Source organism: Cetorhinus maximus, chromosome 19 (genome assembly GCF_964194155.1).
Source record: "Cetorhinus maximus chromosome 19, sCetMax3.hap1.1, whole genome shotgun sequence".
Taxonomy (NCBI): Eukaryota; Metazoa; Chordata; class Chondrichthyes; order Lamniformes; family Cetorhinidae; genus Cetorhinus; species Cetorhinus maximus.
In genome coordinates, this window is record NC_135897.1 from 35,940,796 (window position 1) to 35,966,813 (window position 26,018).

At 43.9% G+C, this 26,018-nt stretch overlaps 1 protein-coding gene across 4 annotated transcripts in view; it reads left to right on the forward strand.

Annotated features, from left to right (window-relative positions):
- sgpp2 (sphingosine-1-phosphate phosphatase 2) overlaps positions 1 to 26,018 on the forward strand; it is a 56,000-nt gene extending 29,982 nt beyond the window's left edge. For all 4 annotated transcript variants that reach the window (XM_078564525.1, XM_078564526.1, XM_078564527.1 and 1 more), the window contains 3 exons: positions 14,785 to 14,964; positions 23,887 to 23,976; positions 25,373 to 26,018. In XM_078564525.1, the coding sequence (XP_078420651.1) occupies positions 14,785 to 14,964; positions 23,887 to 23,976; positions 25,373 to 25,918 (816 nt within the window). In that variant the 3' untranslated portion in view covers positions 25,919 to 26,018. The remainder of the gene's footprint in view (positions 1 to 14,784; positions 14,965 to 23,886; positions 23,977 to 25,372) is intronic.

Sequence of the window (26,018 nt, forward strand, 5' to 3'; positions counted from 1 at the left end):
GTAGGCAAACAAACCCTGAAGTCCCAAGTGAAGCGCAGCCGCCAGGTGCATGTCACTGTGTGCTGCTGTGAAACACATCAGCATGTTTTTTCCTGCCAACGTGGGTGGATGATCCTGCGGGAAAGGTATTGACTCCAGTGGGCTGGCCTTATAATGATATGCTGATGCATTACAATGAAGTTCTCGATGTCTGATTGCAGAGAATGCGGCCCGCCATCGGCCGGCTGAGCGGATGATCGCAAACTACCATCGTGAAACCAATTGCGCCATATCGTTGCTCATGCCACCGAACATGGCCAACGCCAGCGGGTGCGGAAAATCCTGGCCTGAGTGTCAGTGTGCTAAGAGTGTATATCCAGTCCACTTTCTAGAGAGAATAAATCATTTCTGTAGCCAATGTACAGAGGTGTACAATCCCTGGGACTCACTATTGTTCAGCTAGATATTGGGTAGGTTCAGGCACACTGTAGATTCTAAGGAATGAGGGGGGCACTTACGAGCATGGTCAGTGCATCTGAACCTGAGAAAATACTGAGTGCAAAATCCAAAAATGTGACTGTCACTTACGTCCAGTTATATTGCATGCTTTGTGGCAATGGGGTGGTGTTTCACATCTGGAAACTGCTTGTCAAATGCCTCAGTGCAATTTAAAATTAAACTTCAAAGTTTAAGTGAACCATGTCATGAGCTGTTTTTGATCATTCTAGTAGCAGAGGCAAGTGAGAATTAGAATTTCCATGTTTACATGTTTCAGCAGCCATCTATGTGGCCAATATGGACATGGCTTCCAGTTCATAACTCCGTTGATTCCATATGGTTTGATGGAATTAAAGAAAAAAGATAATGCTGTTTCTTATCATTTATCATGAATATCTTAGCCCAGTTTTTTGTGAATGGCCTTTAAGCTCATCTATTTTTCTGCAAGGATGGAATGAAATTTGTGGCAGACTCAACCAACACACCTCCCAGTGACTTGCTGTAGGGCAGTACTTTCAGATGCCTGGAGTAGGTACCCTGACATCCTTCCTCCCTATATATCTAGGAATTGTGCATCCATTTTGAGTCAATTTGATTTCCAGAAGTCAATGGGATGAAAGGCACAGTATCGTGCTCGTGATGTATATGTTAGGTCACCAAGGATGTTGTGGGGTGAGTTGGAAAGGTGTTTTTTGGTAGCAGGTCAACTGTTCAATCTGCATAGAAGTGTAGTATCATTTGAAAGAGAAAACTGCATAAGTATTTATAAGGGAAGGACATAAAAACATCATGGGAACAGGCAGCGAAATTAGATTAAGGAAGCTCCAGTTAGAGAGCGAGCACTAGCATAGGCTCAGTGGTCATTATGTGCAGTAAATTCTGCAATAATGCTGTATCTTCATGAACCCTTATCATTTTGTTTTAGGCATTTAAGCTTGAGATAGTATGCCTGGTCTTATTAGTCTAATATAGAGAGTGATACAGAGCCTTACGCTTGATTCCCTGGCATTGGGTGGGGCAGAGGATGAAGTCGACTTTCCAAGGGGTTGCTTTTTATGACATTGGAATTAGGATGTGCACTCCCGAGCTGTGAACTCATTTGCTTGCAGCCACTGGGATTCTACTTTTATTTAAAGCTGAACATTTTTATTAATCCAAACTCTATAAAGACATTAAATAAAATGCATTCAGGAAAACAGGATGCTATTGCCAATTCTGCACTGTCAATTGCTTTTTGCACAATCAATAATGGAATGGATGCAATTTGATAAACATTGACTGCAATTATTTTAAAGCAAGCATGAAGTCAAAGCACATTTTGAATATAAATTATAGCTGGAATTTAATGACCAAAATAAAACATTTCAAATAAAGGCAATGGGCTACTAGGCTTAAAGTTGCAGGTGGTTTTGTTTTTGGAAACTGCATTAAAAAATCAGCACAAAATCTACCTAAGTATATATATTTTTTCCAATAAAAGCAGCCAACGAAACCAATAACTGCAGCCTGCCAATTTACAGAAGGCTGGCTACTATTTACTCCCTTTATTTTTTCATGAAAATAGCAGCATTGTTGCCATGGCCAGTCACATGATATTTAGTTAGAAGGCAAAAGTCAATACTCCCTTAGCTGCACACTTTCTGGTTCCAGCTGGTTTTGCTGGCGAACTCCTAAGCTCTAGACACTGTGCTTTCAAAGTCACACAGGCATAATGGACTTAACCCTTTGAATAATATCATAATATTTCCACACTATTTCAAACACAATCGGGATTTTCTCATCCAATTCAAATATTACAAACTGACAGACAAGCATTGTTCGTTTCTGTTTTCAATATCACTGGAATATCCAAAATTGGCTTAATTTGACTTCCATTTCAATGGACCAACTGCCCTCCAAAAGTTAATACTCAGAACAGCAAAATGGAGAAACGTCAAGTATCCATCACAATTATTAAGTGTTGTCCTTGAATTTGCTTTGCATAATTTTAATAGTTGTTGCTATACACTAAGGACGGAATTGTCCATGCCTGCTGGTGTCGGGCATGTTTGGCGGCGAGAGCGGCCAATATAGCGAAAAGGCCAAAAATCAGTTTCACGACATCCTGAAATCAGTTTGCAATCGTCCACTCGGCTCATCAATGAAGGGCCGCGTTTCCAGCCATTGGACACGGGAACCTCATTGTAATACATCTGCATATTATTTTAAGCCCAGCTCGCCGGAATCATCCCCCCGCACCCCCCAATGCTGGATCAGCCGAGCATGTCGGCGGGAAAACACGCCAGTAAAGAACACGTCTTGATGTGACGTGCAAATGTTGAGACTTACTGTCAGGGCTTTGTTGATATCGCGGACATCCAAGGAGCAGAAGATGCTGGAGCCCGACAGCAATGGGACCCTGGAGGAACGTCCATGACATGCTGGGTGGATTGTCATGGACATGGCTCTGCTGCGAAGCAGCTCATGGGAAGTGGAAAGTCACTGTTGAGGGTCTGCACACAACGGATGATCATTGAGGGGGTGGAGAGGAAGCTCCAGCTGTGTTTGGGAAAAGAAGATACACCAGGGTGGTTGGAGAGGGAAGTCTAGGTTTGACTGGGAGAGGGAGGTACATTGGGGGGTTTGAGCTTGGGAGGGCTGGGAACTAAGGTGTTGGGGGTGTTGAGATTGGGAAGAGGGGAACAAAGGTGTCGGGAGGTGGGGGGTGAGGTTGGGAAGGGGGAGTACAGGGGAGGAGGATGTAAGGTGGGGAGAAGAGAGCAACTGGGAGGTAGGTGTTAGGGGGAAAGGAGGGTGTAAGGGAAGGAGTCTGGAGAGGGGAAAGAGTGTGGGGGAAGATGGAGTCCAGAGGTAGGAAGGAGTCAAGAGAGGAGAAAGAGTCCAGAAGGGGAAGGTGTCCAGAGAGGGAAAGGAATAAGGGTGGAGGAAGAAGTAGGCGTAGAGGAAGGAGTTAGGAAGGGGGAAGGACTAAGGTGGGGCAGGGAGTCTGGGAAGGAGGGGTGGGGGGTGGTGGGGAAAGAGCTCCAAGAGAAGGAGTTCCAAGGGGGGAAGGAGTCCGGAGGGGGTAATGTCCAGGTGAACGTGCAAGGGAGGGCTCTGTTGAGTCCATGACTGCCTCCTGGGGAGTGAACTGAGGGTGGAAGTGGTAGAGGGGAATGGTGAGAATGATCGAGGGTAGAGTGAGGCAGTAGGGTGGGAGGATGAGAATGCGACGGTATTGGTAGAAGGAACAGCAAGGATGTTTGGTGGGAACTCTGAGGCAGACACGGGCTCTAGGGTGGGAAGGAGGAGGTCAGGGAGGTTAATGTGGATGGGGTGGGATTTTCAGGAAGAAAGGGAACGTATATGTTCACCTGGACATCCCTGAAAGACAAGGGTTGTGGCTGGTAGGTGACAGTGGGAAGGTGGAAGGTGATGCCGGGGAGGTTGACAGTGATGGGGGAAAGGAAATGGGTGACTCGGGGAGGGGAATGGACGGGGGACCTGAAGAAAATTGTTAGAGGCACCATGCTTGCCAAATTGAAAGTGAAACGGGTGTCGTGGTGGGCGAGAGCAGGTGCTGCATGGGAGTGTGGTCAGTGGGCGGGTGGAGTTGCAGGTCAGCTCAGATGGACAACTGGAAGTGAACCCCAGCAGGCAGGATTGAAAATACTCAGGACATTGGGATTAGTGTGATGTGGGAAGGATCCTAGTGTGGGACAGCGCTTGCACTGGCTCCAAAAGAACATGTCACGCACACACACTTCTCCCCCCCAGATTCACTCATGGGCCAGCTTCGTGCAGCTGACCTGCTAGTGGTGGGGGGCGGGGGAGGAGGGGAATTGCAGTGGAAGGACTTGCGAAGCCTGCCAATGAAGCTGAAAGACACCATTACACATTATTCAGTGAAAGCGAATATATTTTCAGATTGTAAGGCAACAAAATATGTTCATATGTGCAACCAACTGTGATCAGAATTGCTTAACTTTTGAACGCCTTAGACTTCTAGGTGCTGCCCTGAAAACACAGCAGGGGTGGAAACAACCTGTGCAATGGTTGGCCCTGTTGCCTCTGATGATTTTGGTGTGGGTCCCCTGGAGAGCCGAGTCCTTGAGGGCCCCGGCTTACTTTGGCTGTCCTCCTGTGGGCCAGTTGCTTCCTCTGCGTTGACAGAGGACGAGGTTGTGGGGGTCACAGGCAAAGGGGACTTGAAGGGAGAGGACAGCCTCTGAGATTCCTGAGTTAATGACCCAGGGGTGTCCAGCTGCCACTCCTCCTCCCTTTAGGTGCCTGAGGGCCCCAGCCTGACTCCTTGAGGGAAGGAGCACCTGAAGGGATGTCAAGGTGCCCCGTTTCCCTCTTGTGTTGCCTCTGTGGGAACTCGCCCATGGCTACCTCCCCATGGAGACCTCCCATGTGTGCACATGTGGGCACCGCTTCATCAGAGAGCAGGCGGACGCACTTCTCCGACTCACATGCCACTCTGTTGAGAGCTTCCAACAGCTCTGCATGATGTTCCAACGCCTTCTTCTGACTCTCCATGATGAGTTGGAAGGCCGAATCCAGAGGCTCGTCATCTGATTCAGACCTCACAGATGCCTCTTCCCCAGCAGTCCTCCAAGTGCCTAGGAACTCGGCTGAACTTGCCTCCTGCTGCTGCGGACACATGTCTGTGCGGTGACCACCGGATTGTGAACATGAACCTGCCGAGGTCTAGATTCCACCGAGGTGTGTGTCTCTGTGCTGGCGAAGGGCATGGGTAAGCGCTGTGACATGTCTTCCAGGCTGCTTATTTCCAGCTCCTCAAAGGAGGTAGAGCCCTCTTGGCTGGAGGTGAGGACGTGGATGGAGCTGAGGGACTGGCTGGCTGAGGGTGTCAGTCACTTGGCAGGGCTCCCTGTGAATTAAAATGGAGACAATTAGTGTGTGGCAGCTCAGTCAAAAGCAGGAGAGAGAACATTCACATTTGTGTTGAGAGAGGGATGATGTGGTGCAGGATCCTCACCTGGGTGTTCGCCACCGACCTCACCGTCACAGCAGGCATGGTCCACACCCTTACTAGTCAGCACGATGGCACACTCCTCAAGGTGAGTGAGGGGCCTATTGTGGGCCACTCCACCCCTGGTCTGGGACCTCTCCCTGCTGTTGTGAGTCAGCTTCTCCTGTATGAAAACAGATGGAGAGAGTGTGAGCAGAACACATGGCACTGCATGGAATGTTTGTGTGGTGAGTGGAGACATGGACAGGAATGAGGATGCGAGCTCCAGAGGATATGAGCCTAATGGAGATGTGGGGATGTGTGTGAGAGTTAGTGGTGTTGTCCCTTGAGGTGTGAGATCCCTGTGGATGTGCGATGGGTTTATGAGCGTGAGTTGAGAGTGATGAGAAGAGTGACTCACCCTGGCAGAATGGATGAAACCATTCGGTGGCTGTCCTCTTTTGTAGGGCTATGGAGCCGACCACCACTGCCACCGCCCCCCAGGCTGGATTGATGACCTTGCTTGCTGGTTTTTGCCCAGAGCAGGGGTAGAGGACATCACATTGGGCGTCCACTGCATCCAAAAGGCACTATCTACCTCTGCCTTAAAATTAGTATTCAATGACCCTCCCTCCACTGCACTCTGGGAAGAGAGTTCTGAAGGCTCACCTCCCTCTGAGAAAAAATTTCTTCTCATCTTTGTCTTAAATGGGAGACCCCTTATTTTTAAACCAGCTCTAGTCTCTCCCACAAGGGGAAACATCCCCTCAGCATCCACGTTGTCATGTCCCCTATGGATCTTATAGGTTTCAATAAGATCACATCTCATTCTTCTAAACTCCAATGGATACAGGCCCAGCCTGTCCAACCTTTCCTGGTAAGATAACCCCTCATCCCAGGTATCAGTCGAGGGACACGTCATTAAACCGGGCAGCTGCAGCCTTCTTGCCTCTTGGGGTCATGTCTTCCATGCAGCAGTCCTGGTCTTGAAGCACTGAGGTGTGCGCACGGTTGCACTTTAAATATGGCACCCGGCGTGATGAAGCGGCGAGGTGATGGCGTGTTTCGCAAGAATGCATAATTAATGAGGCGGGATTCGCACGATAAGGCGTGAAGAGTCAGCACTGTGGCCAACGGGTAAAACATTCTTTTTCCCACTCGCTACCACATGTGCAAATCCTGGGACTGTGTTTCATAAATGGAATCTATGGCCAGGAATTTCCGGCCCTGCCATGACGGGACCCGCCATGGGGGATGTGGCGGATTAGCCAAAAGTCTATTGACTTCCAGCGGCACTGAAAGATCCCAGTGGCGGGTGGGGCTGGAAAGTCCCGACCTATCGCACTGTTTGGTATCATTTTCCTTCTTACATTGATATTTCAATTCAGGTTGAGTGGTGAACTGTGTTTGTTCCACTTTTTATGCTCATGTCTTTGTTACCTCTGGACTCGACTATTCCAACACACTTTACAGTCAACCCTCTGTAAACTTGAGATCATCCAAAAGTCAGCTGCCCATGCCTTAACTCATAGCAAGTCCTGTTCCCCTATCACCCCTGTTTTCACTGATCTACATTGGCTGCTGGTCCAGCAACATCTTGATTTTAAAAATATTACCCTGGTTTTCAAATCCCTCCAAGGTCTTGTCTTTCCCTACGTCTGTAATATCCTCCAACCACCCATTCACACAGCCATGTTGACTCTGCTTGATTGCATTGAGGTTTACTAAGTGCCCCTCTATAACCTCCTTCTTAATAGATTCCAGCAATTTCCCTATGACAGATATTAAGCCAACTGGCTTGTAGTTTCCTCCTTTCTGTCTCCCTCCTTTCTTGAATAGAGGAGTCATATTTGCTATTTTCCAATCTGATGGGACCCTTTCAGACTCTAGGGAATTTTGGGAAATCAAAACCAACACATCTATTATCTCAGCAGCCACTTCTTTTAAGGCTCTGGAATGAAGTCTATCAGAACCTGGGGACTTGTCAGTTTTTAGTTCTAATAATTCCTTTAGTGCCCGTTCCCTGGTGATTGTAATTGTTTTAAGTTCCTTCCACCTCCTGATTCACAATTACTTCTGGGATGTTATTTGTATCCTCTATAGTGAAGACAGATGAAAATATCTGTTCAATTTATCTGCCATTTCCTTACTTCCGATTATTAATTCCCCAGACACTCTCTCTAGAGGACCAACGCTCACTTTTCTTAATCTTTTCCTCTTCAAATACCTGTAGAATCTCTTGCCATCTGTTTTTATATTTAAAGCTAGTTTTCTCTTGTACTCTAATTTCCCCCTCCATATTAATCTTTTAGCTGTTCTTTGCTATTCTTTATATTCTGTCCAAGCTTCTAACCTGCCACTCATCTTTGCAAAATTATATGTTTTTTCTTTCAATTTGATACTATCTTTAACTTCCTTGGTTAGCCACGGACGGTGCATCCTTCCCTTAGAGTCTTTCTTTCTCACTGGAATGTATCTTTTCTGAAATGCCTCCTTAAATGTCTGCTACTGCATCTATAGTGACCCATCTCTTAACCTAATTTTCCAGCTCACTTTGGAAGCTCTGTCTTCATGCCCTCGTAATTGCCTTTATTTAAGTTCAAAACACTAGACTTAGATCCACTCCTCTCTCTCTCAAATTGAACGTGAATTCCAGTCATATTCTGATCACAGCTACCTGGGGGCACCTTCACTATGAGGTCATTGATTTAATCATGCCTCATTGCACATTACCAGATCTAGTATCTGCTCTCTGGTTGGTGCTAGAAAGTACTGTTCTAAGAAATTGTCCCAAAAACACTATAGGCTGAATTTTGCCCTTGACGGGTGGGCGGGCCTGACCGACTTGGCGGCAGGCGGGCAGCTGATCGTTGCCACCGAAACGGGCCGTGCCGCCATTTTGCATGGGCGAGCCAATTAAGGCCCGCCCAGCGTGACGTCTACTGGGAAGTGCTATGCGCTTCCTGTGCGGGTGGGGATTCCCCAAACGCGAGAGTGCGCTCTTTCGCGCATGCGCACGAAAGAGCACACATCTCCCTGAGGCTAAGTGCTGCCTCAGGGAGATCGCTGAAAGGTTTTCAAAGTTTAAAAATAGAAAAATAAAAAAATCATTAACATGTCCCCCTCATGTGACAATGTCACACAAGATGGGACATGTTAATAAAGTGCACAAAAACTTTAATACATTTTTTAAAACCGACATGACACCTCATCCCGCTGGTGGATGAGGTTTCATATTTTTTCAGAAGCCCGCCAGGGCTCCTGGCCTGCCCACCAACCTTAAGGTTGGACGGGCAGGTCCTTTAATTGTTTTAATTATCCTGTCAATGGCCTCAGCTGATCGTGCTGTTCCCGCGCCTTCCTGAAGATTTAAATGGGGCGGGATGATGTCGGGAGATCCCCTCTGACATCATCCCACGTCATTTTCATGTCGGCGAGTGGGCGCCACCCCCTTCTCGCTAACGGAAAAATTCAGCCCTATGAATTCATCATCCATGCTACCTTTGCCAATCTGATTCATCCAATCTATGTGGACTAAAATCACCCATGATTATTACCATACGTTTCTCACAAGCCCCCATTATTTCTTCCTGTATGCCCAATCCTACAGTGTGGTTATTGTTAAGGCCTGTAAGCCACTCCTACAAGTGACTTCTTCCCTTTATTATTTCTCATCTCTACCCAAACTGATTCTACATCTTGATCTCCAGAGCTAAAGTAATCTCTCTCTATTGTACCAATGTCATCCTTAATTAACAGAGCTACCTCTCCACCTTTTCCTAGCTTCCTGTCCTTCCTAAATGTCATGTACCTTTGAGTATTCAGGTCCCAGTCTTTGTCATCCTGCAGTCATGTCTCTGTAATGGCTATCAGATCATACATATTCATTTCTATTTGCTCTGTCAATATATCTGTTTTGTTACAAATGCTGCGTGAATTCAGCTACAGAGTCTTTAGTTCTGTCTTATTACTAATTTTGTAAACTCTACCCTTATTTGCTGGTACACTCTTAGGTTTGTACACTCTGTCCCTTCCTGTCATGCCCTGATCATCATTTCCCTTTTTCCTACCTTGCTCTCTTGCCTTGTCTTCTCTATGTAATTTATCACATCTTCCCAAATATCATCCCTTGCCCCACTATTTAGTTTAACGCCCTTTCTACTGCCCTAGTTAGACGACTTACCAGACCACTCCTCCCAGCATGGTTAAAGTGAAGACTGTCACAACGGTACAACTCCCACTGGCAGTACTGGTGCCAGTGCCTCATGAACTGAAATTAATTTCTCCCACACCAATTTTTGAACCATGAATTTAACTCTAACCTGATTTACCCTGTGCCAATTTGCTCGTAATTGAGAGATTATTACCTTTGAGGTTCTACGTTTTATTTAGCCCCTTGCTATTCATACTCCCTCAGCAGATCCTCTTTCCTGGTTTTACCTATGCCCCTGGTCTTATGTGAACCATGACCTCTGGATCCTCCCCCTCCCGCTGCAAGTTTCTCTCCAGCCAGGAGCAGTTGTCCCAAACCCTGGCACCGGGCAGGCAACACAGCCCTCTAGACTCCTGCTTTCGGCTGCAGAGAACTGTGTCTATCCCCCTGACTATATTACCCTCTACTACAAGTACAGTCCTATTAACTCCCCCTGCTTAAATAGCTTCCTGTACCATGGTGCCATGGTCAGTTTGCTCATCCACACTGCAGGCCCCATTTTCATTGATAGAGGTTGCAAGAACTTCTAGCCTGTTGGACAGTTGCAAAGGTTGAGTCTCCTCCACTTCTACCTGCTGGGTCCCATACCTGCCTCACTCACAGTCACACCCTTCCGTCCCTGACCATGGACCAAATCAGAAGCCCCTATCCAAAGGGGTGTGACCGCCTCCTGGTACAAAGTATCCAGGTAACTTTCCCCTCCCTGATGTATTGCAGTGTCCACAGCTCAGCCTCCAGCTCAATGACTCTAAGCCGAAGCTCCTCAAGCCATAGACACTTACTGCAAACGTGTTTGCCCTGGATCGCCCCGGTGACTAGGAATACCCACATTCTGCAGTCACAACATATCACCTGCCCTGCCATCTTTATTATATGTTCATTCATTTATTTTTCTTAATTAATTTATAATTAATAAACACTGCTCCTCCCAATAATCTTTACTACTGCTAGTAAACCTTACAACAACTAATGGAACCTTTACAATTACTAATAAATTGCATGAGCTTTGAAGATGAACAAGCAAATATTCACCAACCAATTACTTTCCTGTGATGTTACCCTTTGATTTTTCTCAGAACCCAGCTGCTCTGCTCTGGAGCCACAGAGTGGATTGGGTTGGACAGCTCTTCTAAAATGCTGTTTACTGTCCCTGGGTCCTCTTTTCGCCTGCTCTTCTTGGGGCCTAGGCCCCAAGGACTGGAATTCCCTCCCCATAACTCTTTCCCTCCCTACCTTGCTTTCCTCCTTTGAGAGGCTCCTTAAAACCTACCTCTATGACCAATCATTTGATCAGCTGACCTCATATCTCCTTATCTGGCTCGGTATCATACTTTGTTTTATAACACTCCCGTGAAACACGTTGGGGCGTTTTATTATGTTAAAGGTGCCATATAAGTATAAGTTGCTGTTGTTGTTATGTAAATGCCTTGATACCTTATACAATCCAAGTATTGGAAATCTTGAATTAAAATATTTAAATGGTGTGTGATTAGTAAGGAAACAACATGACTGCGACTTTTTTCATGTTTCTTGTGTGTAAAATTCAAATTGATGCTGAAGAATCTTTCCTGATATAATGTAGCCAATTTTGAGATCCACCAGGTAAAACATTTTCACTGTCGTGTAGTCCATTGTAAAGACATTCATGCTATTTCAGAGGAGGTCAATTTGAGGAATATGCATGTGCTGTTGACATAAGTTCATCTTCTAGTTCTGGCTTTTTAAGTGGCTTTCTGAGTAGTGTGAATTTGGGTGGGAGGAACAGGGGTCAATGTCTTGCGTCCACATACTCCCCCTTCCTAAGATTATTTACAGTGAAGTCTTAAATACCTTCGGAACAAGAAACTTGTAATTTTAGCTTCTGCTCATACATTAGGAAAAATGTTGTTTTGGCAATCATTTGGCATTGCAAACTTCAACACCTGTAAATAAAGTTTGCACAAATAATTCAGAACGGAAGTTGCAAATGAGGGGGAAAAATCCTGCCGGAATAACAGCAAACAACAGTCTGGTGGGGTAGGGAGAACAATTGCAGCGTGTGTTCCCTCAGTGAAATCGGATCTACAGATGAGTGGGAAAGAGAGGCAATGCATTTGCAGGTTTGAAAAGTAGTTATCACTGCGAATGCATCTCTCATTGTCCACTACTTTCTATGAACTAAGGGACAAATGCATTTGCACTGATGACCTGCTACAGCCATTTGTACTGAATCGCCTCTGCACAACTGAACATTTTTGAAAATCCAAAATCATTTAGTGTATTTTATGTTTAAATTGAACATTTATTTAATTCAGTTTTCCAAAATATTTTGTCGTTTTGTGTAACCTGGTGAATAGGAAAGTTGCTTAGATTTGGAAAATACATTTTCCTATTTTCTCACCTCTACTTCTTTAAAATGCTGATTCATCTTGTGATGTGCTGAATCTTTTGATACTGAACACAAGTGACAATTATTCAGATGTGAGACTGGATAGTGATATTAAGAACATAAAAAGAACAGGAGCAGACCATGTAGCCCATCAAGCCTCCACCACATCCAATGCAATCGTGGCTGATCTTCCAAACTGGCCCCCATATTCTTCGATTCCCTGAGAGACCAAAAATCTCAGCCTTAAATATATTCTATGTTTGAGCATCTGGAGTAGAGAACTCCAAAGATTCACAATCTTTTGGGTGAAGAAATTCCTCCTCATCTCAGTCCTAAATGATCCCTCATCTCCATTATCATGAGATTGTGCTCCCAGGTTCTAGGTCCCCGGCCAGTGGAAACAACTTCTCAGTGTCTACCCTGTCAAGCCCCGTCAGAATCTTGCATGTTTCAATGAGATCACCTCTCATTTTTCTAAACTCCAGAAAATATAGACTCAGTTTACTCAGTCTATCTTCATAGAACAACTCAATCATCCCAGGGACCAAGCTAGTGAACCCTCGCTACACTTTCCAATGCAAGTATATCCTTCCTTAACTATAGAGATCAAAACTGCCCACAGTATTCTGGCTGTGGTCTCACCAAAACTTTGCATAATTTTAGCAAGGTTTCTTTATTCTTATAATCAGATCCCCTCGCAATAAAAGCCAACATGCCACTTGCCTCCCTAATTGCTTGCTGTTCCTGCCTGCTATCTCCCAATGTTCCATGTACAAGCACACCCAAGTCTTTCTGAACATCAAAATTTCCAAGTTATGCACCTTTTAAAAATATCCTGCTTTTCTATTCTTTCAACCAAAGTGAATAATCTCACTCCTCCCCCCCATTAAACACCATCTGCCAGCTTTTTGCCCACTCATTTAACCTGTCTATTTCTCTTTGCAGCCTCTCTGAGTCCTCCTCACAGCTTGCATTCCCTCCTAGCTTTGTATCATCATCAAACTTAGATAAATTATGCTCTGTCTCTTTGCCTGTAGTGTAAATAGCTGAGGCCCCAGCACTAATCCTTGTGGCACTGCACCAGTCACAGCAAAGGCCATGGAGAGGTGGTGCACAAGGTGCAAAACACAGGGCACAGTGCCTTCGGGGTGCCCAGGCTCAAATTGTAGTTTTTTCCTTTGCCTTTACCAGCAGCACCACCCGTCTCCATCTCAAGTGGCTGCCTCATGCCTCAATGCGCTCACACACAAGCGCATGGTGTTCCAGGTCAAAGTTCCAGCACTCGAGATCTGACTGTCCTGGAGTGATAGCCCGAGTCTGTGCAGTCGTTTATTTTGACAGCCAGGGTGCATTCTGCAGGACAGACTCTGCCTTTGGCCACACTCTTGCCCTCCCGCAAAGGCACCGGCCCACTAAAGGACTACAGGATTTGCCCTCACATCAAAATGGTGGAGCAGACCAGGGAGGCCATGAGGAGTGGCAGTTGCAGCAACAGAGAGGCCCAGGGCTGCTGGAGTGTTAGACAGAATGGAGAGGAAGCGTGTCTTGACACCCTCACAGCCGTCCTGATCCCCTCCTCAGCGATAAAATCTCCAAACCTCTCATGCCCGGGGCGAGTAGTGAGTGAGGGAGTGAGTGTGAAAGTCAACGAGTAAGTGTGCGAGTGAGTGAGGGTGAGAGTGACTGTGTGTGCGAGTGAGTGACTGTGGTTGTGCGCGGTCGGGCGGGCATGGGTGTGCGCGGGCGGGCAGGCGGGCGTGGGTGTGCGCAGGCGGGCGTGCAAGCTTGTGCGAGTGAGTGAGAGAGAACCCTGAGCCTGGGAGACACACACACACAGACACACACACACTCCTCCTTCAATTCCAAGCCCCACTTTCATTCCATCGAGACAAGCTTCGAGTGTGCACCAGCAGAGGCAAACACCAGGTTGCTGTTAGTTAAACCCAACTCCTTAGCTCAACCCCAGTCCCCTCCCCCTTTCCTGGTGACCAGGGGGAGAATTTTCTCCCCATTGGGCTGGCCAGTTGGGAATGTGCGGGTGCGGAGCTGATCGCTGCCCGCAATCGGCTGCGCGCCGCAATTTTACTTAGTTGGGCCAATTAAGGCCCGCCCAGCGTGACGCACACCCAGAAGCGCTCAGCGCTATGTGGGTGGGTGGAGGAGGGAGAGTCGGGGCCTGCGCTCTTTCACGCATGCGCGCAAAAGAGCGCAGAAATCTCCCTGAGGCTCGGAGCTGCATCAGGGAGATTAGCTTCTTTATGAAACATTGAAAAAAAGGAAAAAAAGATTATTCAGACAAGTCCCCTCCTGTGACAATGTCACAAAGCTGGGACATGTTTATGAATTTATGTAAAAAATGTTATTTTATTAATAAATTCTTCTTGAAACCTCATCCCACCTGTGGATGAGGTTTCATGAAAAATGCAAAGGCCTTTGACAGTTTGGCGGGCGCGCAGCCGACTCCGGTGTGCGCCCCCGCCGAACTAAAGGTCAGAATGACCTGCGGTGATCTTATTGAGTGATAAAGCAGGCTCAAGGGGCTGTATACCTACTCCAACTCCTATGTCTTATGTCCTGAGGTTGTAAAGGCATTATATAAATTAAAGTTCTTTCTTTCAAATGTTTTTATTAAATAGTTATACATACTTAAACATTAATAAGTGCTAACATGAAGCAACAAAGCAGAAAGAAACGTGCAAAAAAGAATGAAATTTTACAATGTACCTTCGAGAACAGCTAACTCTTATCTTTTTGTATTTGTTTTTACAGATTGTTATGTACTTGGGACAGACTTCCAAAGACATCATTAAATGGCCTCGTCCATTATCCCCACCAGTTGTAAAGTTGGAAACAAGAGTTGATGCAGAGTATGGTATGCCATCAACCCATGCTATGGCAGCAACCGCAATCTCCTTTACATTTCTAATCGCAACAATGTACAGATACAAGGTAGGAACTCTACATTCTATTCTTGAAAGGATCTCACAAATATAAAACCACAAGTGACAAATAGTAACAAACAGCTTTAAGGTCAATTGAAGGTTTCATTCTTCATTAAAAGGGGTCCCTCCTCTAGTTCTTAATACCTATCATATTGGCAAGGATAGAATATTGGTTGGCTAACAGGAAGCAGAAAATAGGCATAAATGGGCCTTTTTCAGGTTGGCAAGATGTAACGAGTGGCATGTCACAGGGATCAGTGCTGGGGCCTCAACTGTTTACAATTTATATAAATTACTTGGATGAAGGGATGGATGGGATGGTTGCCAAATTTGCTGATGACACAAAGATAGATAGGAAAGTAAGTTGTGAAGAGGACATAAGGAGGCTTTAAAAAGATACAGATAGGTTAAGTGGGTAAGCAAAGATCTGGCAAATGGAATATAATGTGGGAAAACATGAAATTGTCCATTTTGGCAGGAAGAATAAAATAGAAACATATTATTTGGATGACGAGAGATTGCAGAGCTCTGAGATGCAGAGGGATCTGGGCGTCCTAGTGCATGAATCACAAAAGGCTAGTATGCAAGTACAGTAAGTAATTAGGAAAGCTAATAGAATGTTATCATTTATTGTGAGGAGAATTGAATACAAAAGTAGGGAGGTTATGCTTCAGTTATATAGAGCACTAGTGAGACCACATCTGGAGTACTGTGTATAGTATTGGTCTCCTTATTTAAAGAAGGATGTAAATACGTAGGAAGCAATTCAGAGAAGGTTTACCAGACTAAAGCCTGGAATGGGTGGTTGGACAGGCTATGCTTGTATCTGCTGGACTTTAGAAGAGTAAGAGACAACTTGATTGAAACATATAGGGGAGAATTTTCGGCTCAGCGAGCGGGGGCGGGTCCCACTTGCCGAAGCGTAAAACGACGCAGGGTGACATCGGGCGTGTGTCCCAACGTCACCGCGCCTCATTTAGATTTTCAGTTCGGCAGGCACGCAGCCGATTTGGCTGCACGCCCGCTAAACTGTCAAAGGCCTGATAAGACCATTAATTAACCCTATTGAGAAAGCTGCCCGCCCAAGCTTAAGGTTGGCGAGCAGGCGAAGAGCCCAGGCGGCATTCGTATTTTTCATGGAACCTCATCCATGGGCAGGATGAGGTTTCATGAATGTTTTTGAAATCTTGGAAAAATTTTTAATAAACTTAATACACATCCCAGCTCATGTGACAGTTTCACATGAGGGGACATGGTCTAAAGATTTTTTTCTCCTTTCTTAAACTTTAGAAGCTTAAAACTAATCTCCCTGAGGCACTTCTGTGCCTCAGGAAAATTTCTGCGCTGTTTCACGCACATGCATGAAATAGCACACTCCCGACTCAGGGAAAACCCCCCCGCCAACTCTCCCCCCTGCCCGCACAGGGAGCGCACAGCGCTTCCAGGCGCATGTCTTGTTGGGCGGGCCTAAATTGGCCCGCCCACATAAAATGGCAGTGCAGACCTGATTGGGGACACTGATTAGGTCCGTGCCTGCTCGCACCTGCCCTCACACAACCCCCACGACAGGGGGAAAATGCTACCCATAAAATTCTGAGGGGTCTTGACAAGGTGGATGTGGAGAGGATGTTTCCTCTTGTGGGAGAATCTAGAACTAGGGGCCGCTGTTTAAAAATAAGGGGTTCCCCATTTAAAACAGAGATGAGGCAAAAAAATTTCTGAGCCTTTGGAGCTCTCTTCCTGAAAAGGTGGTGGAAGCAGAGTCTTTGAATGTTTTTAAGGCAGAAGTGGATAGATTCTTGGTAAGCAAGAGCGTGATCGGTTATCTGGGGTAGGCAGGATGCAGATTTGAGGGTACAATCAGATCAGCCATGATCTTATTAAATGGTGGAGCAGGCTGAAGGGGTCAAATGGCCCCCTCTTGCTCCTTGATCGCATGTTTATATAGCTTACTCACAAAGCAGCTCATGTGCAGTTTTACAAGCTGAATTTCTCAGAAGTCAGCAACATCTGATTCACAGCATTTACTAATAATTATTATTGTTTAGACATGATGGCTTCTTTTAAAAGATGCCACCTGTCACCCTTTGAGGTGATTTCAAAACAGGAGCATCAGATTCTACAGCAGTTGAAATAGCACACAAATATTTTTAAATAATGTCAAGAAAGTCTGACTCAACTCAGAAACTGTTCTGTTCTATGTGGTGTTTATTAACCTGTTTGATCTACATTTACCTTTATAATTTGTAATTCCATTCCCAACTAATGTCTTTACCTAGCATTCTTTCAAAAAACTTAGTTGGCACTAACACTAACACTAACACTTGGCACTAACTGATACCTATACTTGACGACTTCTTCACATATCTAATACACTGGAGAAAAATTCTATTTTTTATTCTTGTATGAAAATTTAAATCTATACTCACATTTCCTATTTCTGTTGCAATAATATCCATGCCTTGATTCATCCACTTAGATATGTATTTCTGGTATCCAGGAACAATTTTCACTTGTTTTTTTCCAACTTGTCTTATCTCCCTTATAAATATTGTGACAGAACCTTCTGTATTGCTCCATATTGGGGTTGCTTTCACATCCCATACTCGCCAGCACACAATTTTTTCACCCTATTGTGACAAACAAGAATTAGTAAGATTGTTAGGTTTTGGGACGTCTCTTCAATTTAGGGAAAAATGGAAGAATGATGGGGTCATGTGACCTGTTCTGAATTCTGCTCGACAACAAGCTTGGGTGGCTCGGTAAACGGGTGGGGGAGGAGACAGGTTGTCTCATTGGGTAGAAGGCGTGAGATATTCACACAGTAAACAATGACCAAGCAGATGTGCTGATGGCGGATAGACTGTTAGTCTCCAAGTCTCACAGGGAGGTGTTTGGAATGTCAGGTTTGTAAACAGTTATACTTTAAACTGTCTATTTAATTCAAATATAGAAAGGAGGTGGGACTCCAGAGGATAGTTACTCAGCATTTCTACCTGAATACAAGGCCTATGTATTCACATAACAATGGGTATGAGCTTTAAGAGGGGAACAGCCCATAGAAAGCCATTGTAATATCAGTTTACATGATTTTTCCTTAAGATATCCCTGAACCTTACAGACAGGTCTGTCTGTAAAAATTAAAGAGAGAACAGAGAGATAGAGGCAGCCAGTCTCTATTATTCACCATGCAGAATACAGGTGGAAGCTCATGCTCAGATTGAAGAGACCAAGGGCAGAATATTGCCAATGGCGTGCGGGGGCAGGTCCGACATGCCAATGCATAAAATGATGCGAGGTGACGTCAGGTGTGTGTCCCGATGTCATCGTGCGTCATTTCGATATCTCGTTCGGCCGGCATGCGCCAGAGGTGGCTGCACATCTGCCAAACTGTCATCGGCCTATTAAGGCCATTTAAAAAAAGTAATTAATCTTATTAACAACACTGCCCTTCCAACCTCAAGGTTGGCGAGCAGTAGACGAGCCCAAGTGGCCTTCACGTTCTTCAGGAAACCTCATCCATGGGCGGGATGAGGTTTCCTGAAGGTTTTATAAAATAATAAAAAATTTTTTTTTATTAACTTCACAAACATGTCCCAGTGCATGTGACACTGTCAACTCCGTGCCTCAGGGAGATCACACAGGAGCACATATATCAAAGGAGGCTCTCCCTCCTCCCCCCACCAACACAGGTAGCACTGAGCATTAACGGCCACGCATTACACTGGCCAGGCCTTAATTGGCCCTCCCATGCCCGCTCCTGAACAACCCACTTGCCATAGGGAAAATTCACCCTCAGGTTTGTGAGGATTTAAACGAGGCAGGAACTTACATCTAGCTTTGACTAGAGGGAGGAGTCTCTAGGGTAACCCTCACCATGAAAATCAGTTCGGAGGTTAGAAGTTATCTGGCTAGAAAAAGAAAAAGGAAGCAAGCCATCGGGAGCTGAGAATATCTTTGGACTGGTTCCTGGAGAAGAAGTATTCATTTAAGGGGTAGAGTTAAATATAATCATGGCTGGGGATTTTTGGTTATTTTAAAAGTTATATGGGGGAAACCTTTCTGTTGTCTAGAATTTAAGTTGCCTACAAAGGTAGTGTTTAGTCTTTATTGTTTGGAGTTTGTTTGTTACAGTACAAGTCTTCAAACATGAAATCTGGTTGAGTGATCCTTCCAGTCAGTTACTGGAAATTTAAATAGCTTTTTAAAAGTTATTGGTCTCTACTTTAATGAGTGAGAGGTTGCGGATTGGAAAACGCAAAAGTAGAAAATGTCAACCATGCCTCATATCGCCAGCCAACGGGACAGCCAGCTGTTATGATTCCAGATCTTTCTCTATCCTTTCTGAAACCATCCACACAGAAGTCTGCAGATTAGCTTTGGGAATGATTACACCACTATAACGACCTTCAGGGTATATGTAGCAATATACTGGTATGGATTAAGGATTGGCTAACGGACAGAAAACAGAAAGTAGGAATAAACGGGTCATTCTCACATTGGAAGGCTGTGACTAGTGGGGTACCACAAGGATCAATACTTGGTCCCCAGCTGTTCACAATATATATCAATGATTTGGATGTGGGGACCAAATGTAATAATTCCAAGTTTGCAGATGATACAAAGCTAGGCGGGAATGTGCTTTGTGAGGAAGATATAAAGCAGCTACAGGAGGATTTGGACAGACTTAGTGAGTGGACAAGGACATGGCAGATGGAACATAATGTGGAAAAATGTGAGGTTATCCACTTTGGTAGAAGGAACAGATGTGCAGAGCACTTCCTAAATGATAAGAGATTAGAAAGTGTAGATGTACAAAGGGACCTGGGTGTCCTTGTCCATAAGTCACTGAAAGCTAACATGCAGGTGCAGCAAGCTATTAAGAAGGCTAATGGAATGTTAGTCTTTATCACAAGGGGATTTGATTCAATTGTATAGAAGCTTGGTTAGACCATACTTGGAGTACTGTGTGCAGTTTTGGTCCCCTTACCTCAGAATGGATATTATTGCCAGAGAGGGAGTGCAATGAAGGTTCACCAGACTTGTTTCAGTGATAGCGGGACTGTCTTATGAAGAGAGATTGGGCAAACTGGGCCTGTATTTTCTAGAGTTTCGAAGAATGAGAGGCGATCTCATTGAAACTTACAACATACTTAAAGGAATATATAGGGTACATGCTGGTAAGATGTTTCCCCTGGTTTGGGAGTCTAGAACCGGGGGACGTAATTTCAAAATAGGGGGGAAGCCTCTTAGGACCAAGATGAGGAGAAATTTCCTGTGAATCTTTGAAATTCTCTACCCCAGAGGGCTGTGGAAGCTCAGTCATTGAGTATGTTTAAGGTAGAGATTGATAGATTTCTGATTAACAATAATGTAAAGGGTTATGGGTGGAATTTAATTCTTTTATGTTAAAGAAGTAAAAGCTAATTAATTATAATTCCAGATTTTGTTCAGTCTAGTTCTTTCTTCAATAAAAAGCTATCTGAAGAAAAATGTTTTTTTTTGCAAAAGCAAAATGTTACATGGTGGTAGTAATAAGTGGTTGAATTAGATATATAGAGCATTGCTTACTAAATTAAATCTAATTAGACTTTGCACAGACAGTTTGTAACTAAATCATACCGCAGTGTCAGTCATTGATCAGTTGCTGTGTCCCGTAGGTAGACACTTCATTCTCCAGGAACCAGTCTAAAGATGTTCTCAGCTCCCGTTAGCTTGCTTCCTTCTTCCTTTTCCAGCCGGATAACTTCTAATCCTTGAACTGATTTTAATGATGAGGGTTACCCTGTAGATTCTTCACTCTAGCTAAAGCAAGGCAAATCTTTCAGACTTGTTTAAATCCTTGCGAACTTGGTTTCTTCAATCCAAGCATGAGCTTCCGCCTGTATCCTGTGTGGTGAACAATAGAGACTGGCTGCCTCTATCACTCTACTCTTTCTCGGAATTTTTGCAGACTGACCTGCCTGTAAGGCTCTGGGATATCTTAAGAAAAAAACATATGATCTGATAATACAGTGGCTTTCTATGGTCTATTCCCCTCGCAAAGCCCATCTCCATGGCAATGTCAACCACACAAGCCTTGCATCCAGGAAGAAATGCTGAGTAACTATCCTCTGGACCCCCAACTCCATTCTATTTTGGAATTAAATATACATTTTAAAGTATAACTGTTTGCTGAGCTTGAGTCACAAGGTTCTGGGTTTAAGTCCCACTCCCAGATTTGAGCACAGATATCAAGGCTGACACTCCAGTGCAGCACTGAGGGAGTGCTGGATTGTCAGGGGTGCTGTCTTCAGATGAGGTGTTAAACTGAGCTCCCATCTGTTCTCTTCAATGGGCATAAAAGATCCCATGATACTACTTTGAAGAAGTGCTGAAGATTTCTCCCCAATATCCTGACCAATATTCATCGTTCAATCACAAAAACAAAATATCTAGCCATCATTGCATCGCTATTTGTGGGACCTTGGCTTCTGTATTTCCTACATCACGAACAGAGACTACACTTCAAAAGTACTTCATTGGCTGTGAAGTGCATGTCTTTTATATTTAATAAAGAACTAACAAAGATATTGTAAGCTGAAAAATCAGTGTTATTTAAAATGTGTTTCAAAAGAATGGTATTTCTGAGTTGTACTATGTATAACATATATCCCCAAAATTCAGCATCAAATCATTTTTAAATGAAACACTGCAATTATGAACAATTTTTCTGAGTCAAATAAAATTGATTACATTTTGTCTTTTGAGTGACAGTTACGACAAACAGATATTTGTGAAAGTTGGCATCTGGCTTTAACAATGACTTGCACATTCTAAGGTCATTCATTTTTATCACATCCGCATCAGACTCTGCAGTAAGGGCGCTTTGTAGCAGTGTTTACTTGGTGATGTCAAAATGTCGTGATCATACCGTAACTTGGAATGATACCCTGAAAGCAGTTCTTATTAAAGAATGGTAAATTGAGAATTCACTGCGAGTGCATTAGAATTAAATATATTGCCTTAATGCAACTTGCAGGCAGAAAATGAATACATTAAACTTAACAAATGTCATTTTAGTTATGTTATCTTTTAATTGCATTGCACTAATTTAGTGAATATTTACAAAGGATCAAAATGGATGATAAACTCCTATCGATCATTCTTATTAATGGTGTCTACTGAATAAATACTGCAGGAATAAATAGCAATAGTATCATAATGTCCCCATCAGCATAAGACCATTGAAAGGTCACATAAAACAAAACTTTAAGTTTATGAAGGAACCATTCAAGATTTTCTTTGTTCACTTTAAAGCACAAGTCAATCTATGTGAGCCTGGTCCAATAAATTTGTACTTTATATCTTTGAGTCAGTCCTTAAGAAACAGATAAGCAGTTGATTTATCAACTTTATTTTGTTTAACCACATGAATGTGCCAAATGGTTATTTACTTGCTTCGTATCTGATGTCAGCAGAGTGCCAAGCTTGTACAGCTATGAGTTTAACTCATATTAGATACTCTTCATAAGTTATTTATTATCTGTGCTAATTATATTTGCACCAAAATTTAAGGTTTCTCTGGCTAAGAAAACAAAACAAAAGAAACAACTTGCCAGTTTGTCAGAAGAAGCGGTGGCATGTGTGGGAATTTATTGGTAATCTCATACTGGGTCTCAGAATAAAAATAGTTCCTATGCACCACTCCAGAGACCACAAGAATTGTATGAATATTTTTCTCCCATTTATGTTCTCTCTGGATGAAGTTCCCAAGCTGTTACCTGGGGTGTTCTTGAACTGGCTACCAGGAAGTGTGGCGGGGTGACTCTCAAAGCTTCACTCACTTATTGAGCAACCTTTTGCAAAAACTGTCTCCCATACTTATAAAAGTGAACACAGAATTGTGTGTAGTTGCATGCCTGATCCTTGCTAATCTACAGCACAGTGCCTACTTCCACTATTCACAAAACGATAGGGCAGAATCTTCTGTTCGGCGAGTGGGGGCGGGGCCCGTAAAATGACACAGGGTAACATCGGGTCTGCGTCCCGACGTCACCCCACGTCATTTACATTCTCAAGTTGGCGGGCACGCAGCCGACTCAGCTGCGCACCCGCCGACCTATCAACGGCCTATAAAGACCATTAAAAAGGCATTGAAACCATTAATGGACCTGCCCGTCCAATCTTAAGGTTGGCGGGCTTCAGAGAAAGCATGAAACCTCATCCACGGGCGGGATGAGGTTTCATGAGGGATTTTAAAATTTCAGAATGTGTTAAAATAAAAGTTATGGACATGTCCCAACTCATGTGACAGCGTCTTAATAGGCCGTTGACAGTTCGGCAGGCCACAGCAGACTTGGATGCGCGCCCGCCAAACTGAAAGTCTGAATGACGTACGCCCAACGTCACCCCGCATCATTTTACGCATCAGCGAGTGGACCCCACCCCCGCCCCCGCTCGCCGACCAGAAGATACAGCCCCATGACCTTTACCCTAGTGACGGCAGTCAAAACACTTCAGTTAACTACATGGATCATTTTCTTTTTTCTCAATTCATCAAATGTCTGCCAGTGTAATTGCAGCAATCATGCTCTTGTTCCTTTTACAGTCAGTTAAAAGCATATATCTTACATATTCATTTATTTATCAGACATTTGTGTTACAAATTTATTCATTTGTCCTTAAGCTTGTATTTTTTGCAGCAATTTAATACCATAGTGGGACTTTCTTTTTAATACATTGGTCCTAGCATATAGTTATTAATATAATATACTACTATAAAACTGGGAGAGCATATTTTATAAATATAAATACATTTTAATATTACATATTTTATATACATTTTAATTTAATTTCCTTTTAATTTAATCAGTCCACTTGGTGAAAGTTGCTGTTCTGAATAATGAATGTATTCCATTAATAGTGATTTGATTTGCCTGATTTACAGTATTCAGTTGCATTCGGACTATTGGCTTCCACGATGCTGTCTGCTCTGGTCTCACTCAGCAGGCTCTACACAGGAATGCACACTGTGCTGGTAAGAGATAAATTCCCTTTAGCACTAAGCTAACTCCCTCTTGCTGAAAAATAACTAACAGAAGCACAGAAGACAGAAGATGATATTGTATGTCAAAGGCTAAAAATAATTTGAAACAAGTTAATTAATTATTCAACTAGTACAGTAATTATACTTGAAAGAGTACCTTTTTAACTCTGGGCACATTCTGTTATCAATACACCAGTAAAGGATTGATAGGCTGGGTCTCTTTTCTCTTGAAGTGTGAAGGTTGAGGGGTGAATTAATAGAGACCTTTAAAATTATGGGAAATTTTGATAGGGTGGACACAAAGACAATGCTTCCCCTTGTGGGGAAAAGAACAACTAGAGTCCATCAATATAAGGTAGGCATCAGTAAATCCGAAAAGGAATTCAAAAGAAACTATTTTACCCAAACAGTGGTGGGAACGTGAAACAGTGGAATGTGGAAACCCTAGTACAGTTGAAGTAAATTGTATAGATGAATTTAAGGGGAAGCTAGATAAGTATATGAGGGAGAAGATAATAGGGGGTTACAATGACAGGTTTAAGTAAGGAAAGATGGGAGGAGGTTTGGGTGAAACATAAACAGCAGCACGGACTGGTTTGGCTGAATGGCCTATTTCTGTGCTCTACATTCTATGTAACGTGTGTAATCTTAAATCATTTTTATCGTATTGCCTATTAGGGGGCATTCTGAATCAGATATATTGTTGTGTCCAAAAACAGATTTCAGCTACCCAGCAATCTAATGGGCAAAAGATAGTGCTTAGTATAGCACTAAGCCATAGAGACTGGTCAAAGAGGTTTGATTCCCGATCTGTGCTGAATTAGTTGATCTCAGATTGAATAACAATTGACCTCAGTGTCCCTAGCCTAGATGGGGGAAAAGTTACCTAAGGTTCCCAGTCCTGATTGCTTACCCATTAACATTGCCAGAAAGTGCACATATTGGGAGGAATTTAATCCAGGCGATGGATGTTTCGCCTGCCGGCTGGAGAGCCACCGAGAGCCCCATGTCACCTCCTTTGAGGAAGGTCCACCAGTTTAGTGGCCAGCAGCACGGCAGGCCTTTCCCAGGATCAAGGACACCAGCAGTGAAAATCCTGCCCTAAGAGCTGCCAGCCTATCAGAAGCTGACAGCTCCTCATTGCCACTGGGTGAGCAATAGTGTACCCACCAGCAGCCCAAGATCAGCAAGGGACCCAGGCCACAGGTGAGTTAAGGAGTCGCAAGGTGAGGGTCACTGGCTGGGCAGGGGCAAGTACTGTCTGTACCCAGCAACTCAAGAGTGTTAATTTTTTATTGGGTCTTTCAAAAATATACTGCTGAAGTAACTTTAATAACAATTTTACTGTCAACGTATTCTAACTCTGTTTGTTAATATCAATTTTCAGGATGTGATCTGTGGAGTCCTCATTACAGCAGTGCTTATGGCTCTTACATATCCTTTCTGGAACATTCTCGACAATTTTCAGTTAACCAGCCCTCTAACCCCCATCATTGCAATAGTTATGCCCTTTTTCATGAGTTATACCTATCCAGCATTAGATCATTACAGCCCAACCAGAGGGGACACCACCATCATCCTAGGTGTTGCATCAGGATGTACAGTTGGCTTTTGGATGAACTATCAGTATGGTCGAACATATGAGCCTACAGGATCTCTCCCATTTGAAATACCTTCTATAACCCCGGAAGTTGTATCATTGGCCATTGCACGCTTTCTCATTGGAATTCTTGTTCTTGTTGCCACTCGCCAAGTTGTCAAAACTCTTTCCCTCAAAGTACTGTATGCTTGGTTTGATGTTGCAGGACATGATATGGAAGCTAGGAAAAGACTGGAGATTGAAGTACCATATAAATTTGCAACATATTCATCCATTGGCTTCAATGCAACAGTAATAGTACCTTTGCTATATCAATTACTTGAACTACTCTGAGGACTGTAAGCAGATAGAGTTTCTCTGTGAATTCATATGGGGTCTGAGGTGCATTTAATGTGTTGAAGAAGACCTAATGGAAATAAATTTCCTGCAAACA